This window comes from Spinacia oleracea, chromosome 1 (genome assembly GCF_020520425.1).
Source record: "Spinacia oleracea cultivar Varoflay chromosome 1, BTI_SOV_V1, whole genome shotgun sequence".
NCBI classification, from domain to species: Eukaryota; Viridiplantae; Streptophyta; class Magnoliopsida; order Caryophyllales; family Amaranthaceae; genus Spinacia; species Spinacia oleracea.
Window position 1 is genome coordinate 118,321,128 of NC_079487.1, and position 13,960 is coordinate 118,335,087.

Here is a 13,960-nt window from a genome sequence, read left to right on the forward strand (position 1 = left end):
ATGATAAAATAAAATAGTAAAAGAGATAAACAATTTTATAAAATTATCTTTAATTAAAAATAAGTTTGGGTTAAGATAAATAATGAGAGTTTATAAGATAAGGATGGATTAAAACAAGATAAAAATGTTTTTTGAATATAAAAAATAGGATTACGTGCATATTTTGTGTTTATTGGAGTCACTGAACCTCCTTTTCACTTATCTAATTAAACTCATGCATATGACCATATTGTCCACTTCAACCCCACTCCCCAAAAAAATACCTCTGCAAAACTTTTTTTTTTTTTGTTATCTTAAATAATTATTTAAAGAGTAACACCTTTCAAACATAATCAAGCTGAATTTGTGTAATTCTTTTGAAGATATGTATTGTAGATAGTTTATATTCTTAATAGGAATTTGTTATGGGTATTACATTTTCATCAGGTGCTTTAAAACGAGTGATATTAGTGGAAATGATTTAAAGTTTGACTTGAGTTCTAGAAAAAAAAATGTCTATCACCTTAACACAAAGATATAAAAAATATCTTAAATAATAAAAAATAGATCGGCTTTAAATCTAGTCTAAAATAAATTTCAATCCAAAATCAAACACTAATCTAAAATAAAATTCAATCCAAAATCAAACACTAATCTAAAATAAAATTCAATCCAAAATCAACACTATTCCAATATTAGAGCGCCAGGTAGGAAATTTAATGATTTTGGCAAATGAAAAATAAGATTTCAAGATTATTTATTAATTAAAAAATCGAATGCTACACTTTTATTTTAACTTAACAATTTAATAGAATCCGTGCATCGCCCGAGCTCTAAAATCTACTATGTAGTTCATATAAAACTTTCATATCATAGGCGATTTTCCCACCATATCTACCCATACATTTTTATGGGGTCAAAGTTTCTAAACCCTGAACCCTCCAAAACACCTAATCTCTATCCCTCCACTCCAACGCCTGCAAGTCTGCAACCCCTTCAAAAATCATGTCTTAATTCCAGCATTTCTGATGCTGCAATCTTCATCCTCATAAAAGTTACAATCTTTATTCTAAATTAATCGAGTTTAATGGTGTTCAAACGACTTCACTTAAGTTTAATGGCCACTTCTTCTAATCCTGCTACCTCCATTTTTGGGTCTTGTAGACCATCTTTCATGGCTAAGGTAAACCGAAACGTTTCACTTTGTTTAATTATTGGTTTCTTTCAAAATTGTTATTATTGTAGGGTTTATTCAAATTGTTAGATTTTAGGCTATTGTTGTAATTGGTTGGAGGGTTGAGGGTTATTTTGTTATTGAAATGCAGGATTGTTTAATTATGGGTTTCTTTCAAAATTATTATTATTGCAGGGTTTATTCAAATTGTTAGATTTTAGGCTATTGTTGTAATTGGTTGGAGGGTTGAGGGTTATTTTGTTATTGAAATGCAGGATTGTTGGTTTTTAGGTTTATGATAAATAAAATTGTACCCACGACTTGGGTCGAATCCCGTCTACATCATTGAACTATGTGGCTATCTATACGGCATTCGTTAATTAATTGTTTTGGAAATTAGGTTTAGGATTGGTGACAAATTGACAATGAAATGATTGTTTCTGATTTGATTTGTGTTCAAATGTTGGGGGAACCAGAATTGGGGATATGAGACTGTAAACATCTGTATATGAGTATGAATGTTTGTTGTAACAACATTTTAGAGTGGTTTGTATCAGCAAATTCAATATTGTGGTTATTCTTGGTTTTGTATTAATGGAATGATGTCATTTTGAGCTGCCATTTGGATTTGATTTTGCAAGGGAGACTTAGTTTAAAGTGCGAAATTGACTTTTGAGATAATTGCGTACTTGCAATGTATATAGTTCTATCCTCCCACAGTCTCTCCTTATTCATTCCAAATGGGTTATAATTAGAATTTCGAGCATGCCAATTTTGGAGTACAATATTAGGAAATGTGGCTGATGGATGGAGTAGAAACTATTACGGAGTAGCTTATAGTGCTGCAACCTACAAATTGGCATATGTCACACCATCCCTAATTTGTCTACTTTTTCATAAATATGTTTGCTGATCTTGTGGTTTCTGTGAAATTATTTGGTGCAGACACGACACAACACATTACAGAGTTATGCAGCCACCTATTTTCCATGTACATCTGTCAGTAGTTGTGGTATACATACGAAAGGACCAGTGATACAGTTTAAAAAGGTTAGAGGAACCTGTAAGGTGATGGCCCAGCAGTCAAAATATATCAGGTGTGACTTTGGGTGTAATGGTTTCAGAGAACTTGTTGATGAATCAAGGAAGGGAGGTAGCATTTGTTCTCTTTCAATAATTGGGTTTGCAAGTCAACTTTTGCCTTCTACTTCAAGTCTCAGTATTTCAAGTAAAAGCATTAGACCTACATATGTAGCTTTAGCTAAGAAGATGCTCTCCACAAAGGCAATGCCAGAGTCTGGTCTTAGTGGTACAAGCCCTAGCAACCCTGTGCTTGTAAAAGATGGAAAAAGTGGTAGGTATTTACCGAAATCTATTGCTTCCAATAAACACCGAAAGCGAGTGAAGGCATTTGCCACTCAAGGGAGTACTGAAGTTAGTCCAAAGCATACTTTTCCTAGTCAGATGGTTAGGAAGAATATTCCTGATCATCGAGTATCTGGCCGTAAAAATGTCAAGTCTGTAAATTCTATTCAAGTGCTGGACATAGACGTGCAAAAGGAAGCAAACTCTGCACAGTCTTTCTCCGCTCCAATTCCGGTTGGCAGTAAAGCAGAGTCAGAGAATGAAGCAAAACCAAAACCAAAGCAGAGACCACGAAACAAGAAGAAGAAAGAAGAGCCATCTGATACACTGTCCTATCTTGATGCTGTTCCCTCAAAAGGATCTAGAAGAGTTAAAAAACCAAATTTCCTGTCACCACAGACTGCTGAGGTAAGCATTCTTTGTTTTCTTCGATGAGACAGATAGTTGTTGGCTAGGCCAATCTTTTTGACTGACACCGCAGTTTCTCAGAATAGCTCAGTTGTTAATATACCTAAGGAAGAGGCTGACCTTTCTGGATCACCTCAAGCCGTGCCTAAGAAAAAACCGTCCAAACCTGGGAAGAAAGGGAGATCTCTGAAACAAGATGACTCAGAGAAAAAAACAGACGGTGCTTTACACGAACCTGAGAAAGTGGCGGAGGAGGCACCTTCTACCCCAAAACCACCTCAGAAACCAATTCCACCGACTGTTAATGGGATCAGGTCAATCAAGTTAAGTCCATTGTACCCTCCTACAGGAAAATCTGTTTTGGTGGTGGAGTCCCTCACTAAGGCAAAGGTTATTCAGAAATACCTTGGTGACATGTATGAAGTTATACCGAGTTATGGCCATGTGAGGGACTTGCCTGCTAAGTCAGGGTCCGTGCTTCCTGACGAAGGCTTCAGTATGGTATGGGAGGTTCCATCCAAAGCCGCGACTCATCTCAAGAGTATGAAGGTTGCAATTAGTGGGTATGTTCTTGGCCTCATTGAATTTGTGCCTAATGATGTGTTCTATAGTGTGCAATGAACGGGTTAATACTGATCTTTGACCAACTAGTGATTTGATTCTATCTATTGTAGTTTTACTTTTTATAGCAAAATCCAAAATCCAAAATACTTCAATACGCCACCTTTCTTCTCTTCTTTCATTAACTGTTGTGTTTAGAGATTATAATCTATTTTGCGTTTCTTTTCTAGTTTTTCTTGACAGGTGTATTGAGGTTCTTATCTGAGTAAGACTTGTTTTTAAATTGTAAGAGGTTCTACTCATCTTGGTTTACTCATTGCAGAGCTGATAATCTTATTCTTGCGTCAGATCCTGATCGAGAAGGAGAGGCTATTGCTTGGCATATCATCGAGATGTTGCAGCAAAAGAATGCTTTGCGTGATAATATGACTATTGCCAGGGTTGTCTTTCATGAAGTAACAGAATCAGCAATAAAAACTGCTCTGCAGACTCCAAGAGATATTGACGTTAACTTGGTCCATGCTTATCTTGCTCGACGTGCACTCGATTATTTGATTGGATTCAACATTTCCCCTCTTTTATGGAGAAAGCTTCCTGGCTGTCGGTCTGCTGGACGAGTACAATCAGCTGCTCTTTCTCTTATATGTGATAGAGAAATAGAAATTGAGGAATTTAAACCACAAGAGTATTGGAGTGTGGAAGCCACATTCGGTGCTTCAAATGCTGAAACATCAACAAACAAGTCTTCTCTTCGTTCATATTTGACTCAGTTTGATTCCAAAAAGTTGAATCAGTTTTCAATTGGCTCAGAGACCGAAGCAAGGATTATAGAGAAGATGGCTTACTCGTCTAATTTCAAAGTCGTTGCTGCTAAGAGAACCAAAGTAAACAAAAATCCTCCCACTCCCTATATAACATCAACCCTTCAGCAAGATGCTGCAAATAAGTTACGTTTTTCTGCTTCCTATACAATGATGCTGGCACAGAAGTTGTATGAGGGGATTGAGTTTGCAGATGGCGAGGCGGCTGGATTGATAACATACATGAGGACTGATGGTTTACATATATCTGATGATGCTGTAAAGGAAATATGTTCCTTGGTTGGAGAACGTTATGGTTCCGTGTTTGCTGTAAGTAGTCCACGCAAATTTTTTAAAAAGGTGAAGAATGCCCAAGAAGCACATGAAGCCATTAGACCCACAGATATACGAAGATTACCATCAATGCTTGCAGGAGCTCTTGATGAAGACTCCTTAAAGTTATACACTTTAATTTGGGCCCGTACAATGGCCTGTCAAATGGAAGCTGCAAGAGCTGATCAGATACAGCTTGATATTGACAATAATGATGGGTCCCTTTCTTTCCGAGCTGCTTGTACTGCAATTGATTTCCCTGGGTTCAGGTCAGTTTATGAAGATGTGGAGACTCGGGCTATTAACGATAGTGACAATGAACCCTCTGAGCGTGCTGAAATATTTAAGATCCTCGGTAATCTTAAACAAGGAGATCCTTTGTGTCTTGTAGATTTGGAAACAAGTCAACATCATACTCAGCCTCCGCCTCGCTACTCTGAGGCATCGTTGGTGAAAAAGATGGAAGAGCTTGGAATTGGACGACCTTCAACATATGCAAGCATAATGAGGGTTTTACAAGACAGGAAATATGTTACAGCAAAAAGCCGAGTGCTAAATCCTGAATTCCGTGGCCGTATGGTCGCAGCCTTTCTCTCTCAGTATTTTAACGAGGTGACAGACTATAGTTTTACCGCTGAAATGGAAAATGAGCTTGATAACGTTTCTGCTGGGTCAACTGAATGGAAAGGGCTCCTGAAGGATTATTGGGATAGGTTTAGTACTTATTGTGAGCTTGCTGGCAAAGTTCACATTCATGAAGTAGAAAAGATGCTTGGGAAAACTTATGAAAGCTTCCTTTTCTCCGTGCTTCCTGAAGAGAGCCGAACATGCCCCAGTTGTAAGGAGGGTGCTCTAATCTTTAAAGTTAGCAGATATGGTGCAGGGTACTTTATGGGTTGTGATCAACACCCCAACTGCAAGTAAGTGTTTACACAACTAATCACATCTATTGGCCTACATAGTCTTTAGTGTATTTGGAACTTCATTAGGTCAATTATTTTTCATTGCAGATATACTCCGTAAATTTTGACTTTCTTGGTCTCTGCAGTCGATTGTGTAAGTTGTAATAATGTGGTTTTATAAGACACCGACACACCGTTGGCTTAGCTTTATTTTGCATATTATAATTAGTGTAAGTTTAAAATGCCCGATAGCCATTGAGAGATTCTTAGTTCCTTACTCAAATATGGAGTACATGTGGAAGACTTGTTTATGTGTCAACGTAACCGAAGCTCATAATTATGCACCAATTTAAAATGTTGAAATTTGAAAGCTTTAATAACCTACTTCCTCTTTTCCTTTTTAGTTGACATTTATTTTATCACGTTTTCCAATGCATTATTTCAATCATTAAACATCTTTAGTTATCAATGAATAAAAATTATAAAAAGTTGATATTATAAATCTATACAATGAGAAATTATAACAAGACCCACATGACTATATTTTTTCTTAAGTATAAATGATACTCCCTCCGTCCCTAAAAGATTGCCCATAGAGCAAAGTTCACTTTAATAATTTTTGGGTGTAAAAAGTGCACGTGTTGGTAAGATGAGTCCTTGAGGAGAGAGATAGAGTGAGAGCAAGTGAGAAAAGTTACTAAATAAGGTATGGGGCAAATAAATAGAGACATCCAAAAAAGGAATATAGGGCAATCTTTTAGGGACGGAGGGAGTAATTGATAGTCACAGTAGAGTATATGAATAGTGTCAAAAGTCAAATTGTGTCAACTAAAAAAGAACGGAGTAAGTAGTCAACTGAACATTTTCTTTTGTCATCTATGGCATGTTCCCGTAAAGAGAATTTTTACCTGTTTCAGTTAAAGCACTCAAAGTCTATTGAAAGTGGAAGTTTATCTCTTTCCGGCCTTCTTAAGAATTGAAAGAAAAATACTGCATGAGCGACTGGTTAACAACTCTATTTTTGTCAATCAGGGTTTTAGAATACTTGATATTTTCCCTTAAATGAGTTTTGAAGTAATTTTTATCTAGGCATTAACTTTTTTTTTGTAAAAATACACCAATAACAGAAAAGTTACACTGACTACCAATTTCAATTATTACCCGTGGTGTTATAAGGAACTTTTAAGCAGACCGGTCAAAAATTTCCACCTCTGGGTCAAAATCCCTTTGTTGTTTTCAACTTTTATAGTTTGTAGTATAATAAAGATGCACAATCTTGTGTCTCCTAAGTACTCTTGGACTTGAGCTTTATGGGATGAAGATTTTAATACCTTGTAACAAAGTTAAGTAGGCAGACCTATGTTGAAAGGTGAATGTTGGTGTGGTTATTTTTTTGTAAACATGAAAAACACAATACTCACTGTTTGTCCTGATTAGAACTTTGAAGTGTTCTGAACTATATTCTCCTTTACACTTTGATTGTGACATTTGGAGCTGCATTTGAGGAAATTTTGCTGAAAAAGATGCATGTTTGATTTCCTGAAGAATAATGTCATTATCTTGGTGTTAGGTTTATAGCTAAGACAATGTTCGGAAAAGAGGATAAAGACCAATCTTCTCTGAACTTTGAAGGGCCAAAGGTTCTGGGTACTCATCCTGTTTCCGGCGATAAGGTATTGGACAAGGAAACGTTTTGGTATATGTTTATCTTTCTTTGTTTTCTTACTGTGGTATGCTTTTACAGGTCCTTTTGAAGGACGGCCCTTATGGGTGTTATGTACAGCTTGGTGAAGATAGAAAAGGAGATTTACCCAAACGAGCATCTGTATCTCAGGTTGGTTTATTTTAATATCTCTTTCTTTGATATTATCCTATGGTGTGTTTCATTATCTCATTTGAGATAAGGACATCAAAATGGAATATACAACACATATTAGTTACATTTAAAAAAGTTAAGCACAAAGTCAGCACTGATATGTTTACTACTACCTTTGTTTTCTTTTAATATACACACTTTGACCATAATATCTTTAATTATCGGCTATGTTACTCCGACACTTCGTCGGACGGTGGTTGTCGGTGTCGACACGACCCGACCCGCGACACGACGCTCGACACGTGTCCGGGAAGGTGTCGACACCGGTGTCGGAAAAGGGTCGGAAAAGAAGTGTCGAAATCGGGATTTCAAAACCCTAACTCTAACAATTGAAGGCCGAGGAAGGAGAGAGAAGAAAATTATTATTAGGGCTTTTATTGTAGAAGAAAAAACGAGTGGAATGGACTATTCAATTTTGATTTTCGTTGAAATTTACTCCGAATCAGCCATAGCCATGGCTTCCGGCGTTCCTTCTTCCTTCTCCCGTCATTTATGGAACTTACACCTTTTACTTTTCTTTTTTTTTACCTTTTTTTTTTAATTAAATTAGGGGGTGGAAAGTGGGACAAACCCACGTGCTTTTCTAGGTATCTAGGAACTTTACACTTTTTTATTTATTGTTTTAACTTTTTATTATTAAATTAGTGGTGGGAAGTGGGACAAATCCACCTGCCTTTTTCTAGGATTCTAGGAAATTTACTGTTTGCACCTTTTCTTTTCTTTTTTACGTTTTTAATAAATGCCTGATACATTTCCCTCTAAACTCCAAAAGTCATTTAATTTTCTTTTCTGTTTTTTTATTTGTTACTTTTTCCAATACTGGATTCTTTGTATTTTTTTCTGTTTTTAATTTATTACCTTACTTTTATTAATATTTTAATCTTTATTTTTTTATTTACTAAATATGAAAAAAAAATTATTTTATTAAGTGTCTTTTTTTTTCCGACACTTTATTTTGGAGCCGTGTCTAAAAAATAAGTCAAGACACTCCTTTGACCGTGTCGGAGTGTCTGTAAATATTTGGATCGAAGTGTCGGACACTCCGACACCGTGTCAGACACGTCACCGACACTCGTGTCTGAGTAACATAGATTATCGGTAAGTAAAAGTTATAAAATTTGATATGTGGAAATTATATATTGAGATGAATCTAACAAGATCCATATGACTATGTTTTCCTTGTGTATATATCACCGACATTGGTCAAAATGGAGTATGTGAATAGTGCCAAAAGACAAATGTGTAGATTAAAAAGAGTGGGGGATGTAATGATCTCAGTTATACTCACACAATTCAGATTAAAGGAAGGTTGTAATGTCAAGGCTTGCAAATTACAAGATAAGTGCTTGTGAACTTTCGAGAGGTTCTCTATCTCTTCAGTTCCACTTAGGCTCCTTTTGGTAGGGCGTAAAACGTTTTCATGGAAAACGATTTCCCCCTTTTCAATCATTTTACGTTGTTTGGTTGGGTAAGAGATGGAAAACAATTTTTCATGACTCCCTCAAAGGTGGAAAACCCTTTTCCATTTGAAAAGGCGGGAAACTACTTTTCCTTCTTTCCTCCTTACCTCCCTCTCATTTCTTCCCCTCAATCTTCACTATCTTCTCCCATTTTCCTTTAAGGTACCAAACAAAGGAAAACTAGTTTGGAATTGGGTTTTCCCTTGAAAAGTGTTTTCCATGGAGAATCATTTTACAATGAAAACATTTTACGCCTTATCAAACGGAACCTTAGTACAATCAACATGCCCTACTGTTCTCCTTCCCTCCCCTTTTAATTAAAAAAATCTAGTAAAAGACAAATTCCATTAAACCAAAAGTATTACGACATAAGATAGCTGTGATAAGACAAAAACTGTAAGTGGCTTAAAGGGTTGCCTCCACTAAGTGGAGATGTTCCTCTCTTCTGACCTGGTAGCTGATGTGTCTTCTCCACCTTGTCTAGTAGCGCTGGCTGTCTCTTCTTCCTTCTTGTATACGCCTGAAGTGTAGGAGGGTCAAGCCGGTGTGTTGCAGGGGAGTAAAAGGAGAATTTACTATTGATCATATAGTTTATCCCTCCCTAGGCTATTCACCTCAGGTCAAAAGTTTGTATATCCTGTGTTCACTCCCTTATGCTTGTTGTTAGTTAATATTTTTTTCATCACTCTGAGGTCCATGTTAGGATAAAGGAGAGGACATAAATTGCAAAAGTTGAAAGAAGGGGGGAAATAAGAATAAATGTTGGTTGGATAGTATAGGCTTCTAGCAAGAACAACAAAAGCATTACCAAGTATCAAGAGAGATGATTTATTTTGTGAAGCATGGTACACATGATAAAACTGATACTAAAACAGTAAAACCCACCCTGAGTTGTCTATGCTCCATTGAGTTTGTTACAATGTTTACTGCTTTCATTGTGGCATGAGTGCATGAGTAGGTAAACGTGACACTTTTGGAATGTTGTATAGTTTGAGTATAGAAATTTCCACCTTTGTCATTACAATCACCATGTAATATTGTAATTTATGCTGAAGAAGTCGTTGAGAATGGTACTCCCTCCGTCCCAAAATTATAGTCCCGTTTGACCAAAAACACGGATTTTAAGAAAAATGGAATATAGTACATGGAAAAGTGGAATAAAGTACAAATGATGATTGAATTGAATGGAAAAGTAGAATAAAGTACATGGGAAAGAGAATATAGTACATGGAAAAATAGAATATAGTACATGCGTGGGGTTTTCAATGCATTTTTAATTAATATAGTACCTTAATAGCCAAAATTAGAAACAAAACTATAATGTTGGGACGCCCGATTTAGAAAACAGGACTATAATTTTGGGACGGAGGGAGTATGCTCTTATTTCATTGACTCTTAACTTATCTGAACTTATTAGCTCTTAATCTTACCTTACCTTATATTATACTCCCTCTTTCCCTTAATACTCGCACCGGTTTGACCGGTGCAGAGTTGAAGACATTTGAATTGACTTATTAATTTAATGGGTGTTAGTTGATAGTGGGTATTTTTTTTAATATATTTAGTGGAAAATGTGTAATAGGTGGAGAGTGGTGAGTGGGGGTGTGAATTTTTAAATGATTTTTGTAGGGAGTAGGGGTGTAGGTGGGGTTAGTAAGTAAGTGTGAGAAATAATATAATGTTGGTATAAATTTCCATTTATAGAAGCGGTGCAAGTATTAAGGGACGACCCGAAAAGGAAAGAGGTGCGAGTATTAAGGGACGGAGGGAGTACTTCATTATTGACCCTTATCTTCTATTGGACTTTAATAGACCTTGTTGGTAGTTGTAAAATATAACCTTTGAACTTATTGACCTTATATTATATTATATTATATTATCTTACCTTTATCTTATCTTATTTCATCTTATCTGGATTTATTAGCCTTTATTAACCCTCGTCATACGAGGACAACCGAGCCTTAATGTGATATTCAAATACTTAATGTGATTGGTGTGCTCTGTTTTTTGCTTTTTTAATGGAGGATAGTCAGATTCCTTCCTCTTTGCTTCAAAGCTCTTTTTCCCCATCAATAAAATTCTTTTTCTTGTTTCTTATCTATAATATTTTTTTTTTGATTTACTACAATGCTGATTGAGAGTTCTGCATGCCATATTTGTTATTTGATTTTATTCAGAAATTTCCTACACAGTCTCTAATTTGGGATCCTTTTCAGATCAAGGATGTGAACTCAATTACGCTGGAAGATGCTATTGATTTGCTTCGCTACCCTATTACACTGGTATATCTCTCTATTCATTTCAAATCATTTGCTTTTTTGCTTTATTTTTACACGCACTTCGACTTATACCCTGTTTAGCCCCTTTAACTTGATATTTTGTGAAAAACTCCCAGGGAAATCATCATGAAGATGGCCTGCCAATACAAATAAAGATTGCAAAATCAGGATTTAGCATTACGCATCAACGTAACATAGCTCCTGTGCCAGAGGTATGGCTTTGATAGTTGATTTCTACCATGAACATCATAGTTTTTGCTGTATGTTGTGAATTGTTTTTTGTTGTCGTGGAACGTCACAAGCAGTGTTACCTAATCCTCCAATCAGCCCACGAACCGCGAACCGAAAAAGCGAATTACAACATCAAAATGGTATAATCTTGGTCTAGTTTAGCAAATTAGGTAGCGAATTGCGAACCCGTACCCAATCTCATACTAGCGAACCAGGTAACACTGGTCACAAGACATCTGTAATTCTGTATGGTTCCTTAATGATTCTTAATGACTCATGATGTTTACCAAATCTATAAACTGCTGAATATTTGTATGGTCAATTAATTCAGGCGATACTGGTTGACATTTTTGAAAATTAAGATTTTCCTTCTTGGGTATGTCATAGAAAGCATAAAGATCCAAGCTTGTATTAAAGCATTGAGTATGTATGAAGTATAATTTTGGTATAGAGAACAAAACTTCGACCCCGTGTTTAGGCTAGTTGAGATCCACATATGAGCATTGAATATTTGATATAGGCAATTAGATGGTTACATTTTTTTTTTGTGATCCTCTGTTTGGCCACACTAATCGAAATGCTGACATTGAGCTGAAACTGAAAAGGTAGTTGAAATTTATACGGTAGCACCTAAATTGAAAAAAGCCCCCCCCCCCCCCCCCCACCACCCCCCACCCCAAAAAAAACACGTCATTTCAAGTTGCAGTTACTCGGGGTTCTTCCACCCTCTTTCTCTCTTCATACCCAATTACCGACCTATTCACCTCAGACTCGTTCTCTACATTTTGGTATTCCACTCCAACCCTCAAACACTAACTCATGAATCTAACAAAACTTTGTGACTGTAATAAAACCCAATCGAACTCTGATGTGAAACCAAATCCAACACCCATTTCAAGTACCCCAATTTCCTCAATCAAACAATTATCTATGACAAATAGAGGGTCACATTCTGGGCAAGCACAATATAGGTTTATGATTGTTATGATCGTATTCGATAGTTGTGGGTGTATCGCGTGAAGAGATCAATGGGGAGATATGGTTAGAACTCAGAAATAGATGCCTTGATCTTTTTTACGGAAATAAAAAGTTTCAGCACCTGAAATTGCGGCGCTTGTTTTGATAGCAACTCAATTTCAGTCCATAAACACATTAACACACCTTAAATTTTATTTAACCTCTCTGCCAAATACTCCAAATTGTTTAAGGTGACTTAAATTATTAGCGCTTAGTCATTTAGGGTGACTGGAAGTGCTCATCAGAGCCTTAGGCAATGTTCTTTTGTACTGAACTTTTGAGTTTTTCATTTCAGGTTAGATCAGGTCCAATAAGTGCAGTTGTAATGGATAAGGATATTTGCTTTTAAATTCAGTCCAAAAGAAAAATGTCTTGTATGGATAAGGATATTTACTTTTAAAAATGTAATTTGAAGTAAAGATTTATTTCGTCCACCACTAGATGTAATTACTTGTACTTTGTCCTAGCTTCTTAAGCTGGATCTTGTTTTTCTTTTTCTTGTTTGCTTCAAGTACTCTGCAGCTTTTGGTTGTTCTCCTTTCACCCCTTTTTTGCTAGTGTCTTTGACTCGGTATTTAATGTGATAATAATGAATTCCAGTGACTGAAACGATCTGCAACATTGAGTGAGTATCTCAGAAACTGTAGAAAATTAGGTTAATATGTTTTTCTTAAATTATGCTTCTAATCAGCCTCCTTTTTGGCACAATGCTTCAATGACTGATTAGTCATACTGTTTTCTCTCGCGAATGCAGACCTTGGCTCCAAGTGATATTGATATGAAGCAAGCACTGGAGTTGCTCTCAGGTCCAAATGTTAAAAGATCTGTTAAACGATATGATTTCCCAAAGGCTAAAAAGCGTGTGGGAAAAGCTGTTGCTAACTTGTAGGATGTTGTCTCGCTCTACTTGCTCCATTATGCACACATACACGTCTGTGAAGCTTGCAGCTACTTGAATAAGTATATAGTTTTCAGGCAATTCACTTGGTTTTCAAGAAGCACTCTTACGGAGACTCACATAACAACCGGGAATTGGCGCGTTGAGCTGGTAGTGAGATGTACACTCGAAGCAGCAATATGACAGTATGTAATTATGTGCTTAGAGTAAGTTAGTTGTAGATGGTTCCTATTCTTTTGATCATGAGTTGCCAGCCATTTTTTGTTTGTCCATAGTTTTAGTCTATAGAGAAGTAGGCCTCTTGTTTAGTGTCATAGTCAAAAAATGTCAATTCCTCAATAGGTTATTCACCAAGAATAATTGAATATATTTGTCAAGATTTTATTGATTCATATCCCAAATGCATTATATGCTTCTATAAAAAAAATAGATGCCTTTGTACCTTTTCAAATGAAAATAATAATTGCATATAGTAGTACTATTTTGAAGTTCTAGGTAAATAGTCTATTCCTCATTTATTTATAACTACATTCCGTCTAAACCTATGCAAAACATTTGCAAAGTACTTTACGATTTTTTTCAAACACATTTTGACTTTTTATATTATTCACATACTCCCTCCTTTCTCAAATATTAGTCATATTCAGTGCGGGTTTACCTTGTGTCATGGTGGGTCA

The 13,960-nt window shown here is 36.1% G+C and overlaps 1 protein-coding gene across 2 annotated transcripts; it reads left to right on the forward strand.

The window, feature by feature from the left end:
- Positions 1-868: 868 nt before the first annotated feature.
- LOC110783923 (uncharacterized) lies at positions 869-13,724 on the forward strand. 2 transcript variants are annotated; one of them, XM_021988309.2, is made up of 9 exons: positions 870-1,162; positions 2,099-2,926; positions 3,008-3,489; positions 3,810-5,540; positions 7,093-7,195; positions 7,267-7,356; positions 11,075-11,140; positions 11,254-11,349; positions 13,140-13,724. In XM_021988309.2, the coding sequence occupies exons 1-9, from the start codon at positions 1,067-1,069 to the stop codon at positions 13,272-13,274; spliced, it is 3,627 nt and encodes a 1,208-aa protein (XP_021844001.2). In that variant the 5' UTR covers positions 870-1,066; the 3' UTR covers positions 13,275-13,724. The 2 variants fall into 2 exon arrangements, with proteins under 2 accessions (XP_056697654.1, XP_021844001.2); XM_056841676.1 differs by lacking the exons at positions 7,267-7,356; positions 11,075-11,140; positions 11,254-11,349; positions 13,140-13,724 and adding an exon at positions 5,631-5,676 and having other exon boundaries at positions 869-1,162; positions 7,093-7,198.
- The last annotated feature ends 236 nt before the right edge of the window (positions 13,725-13,960 follow it).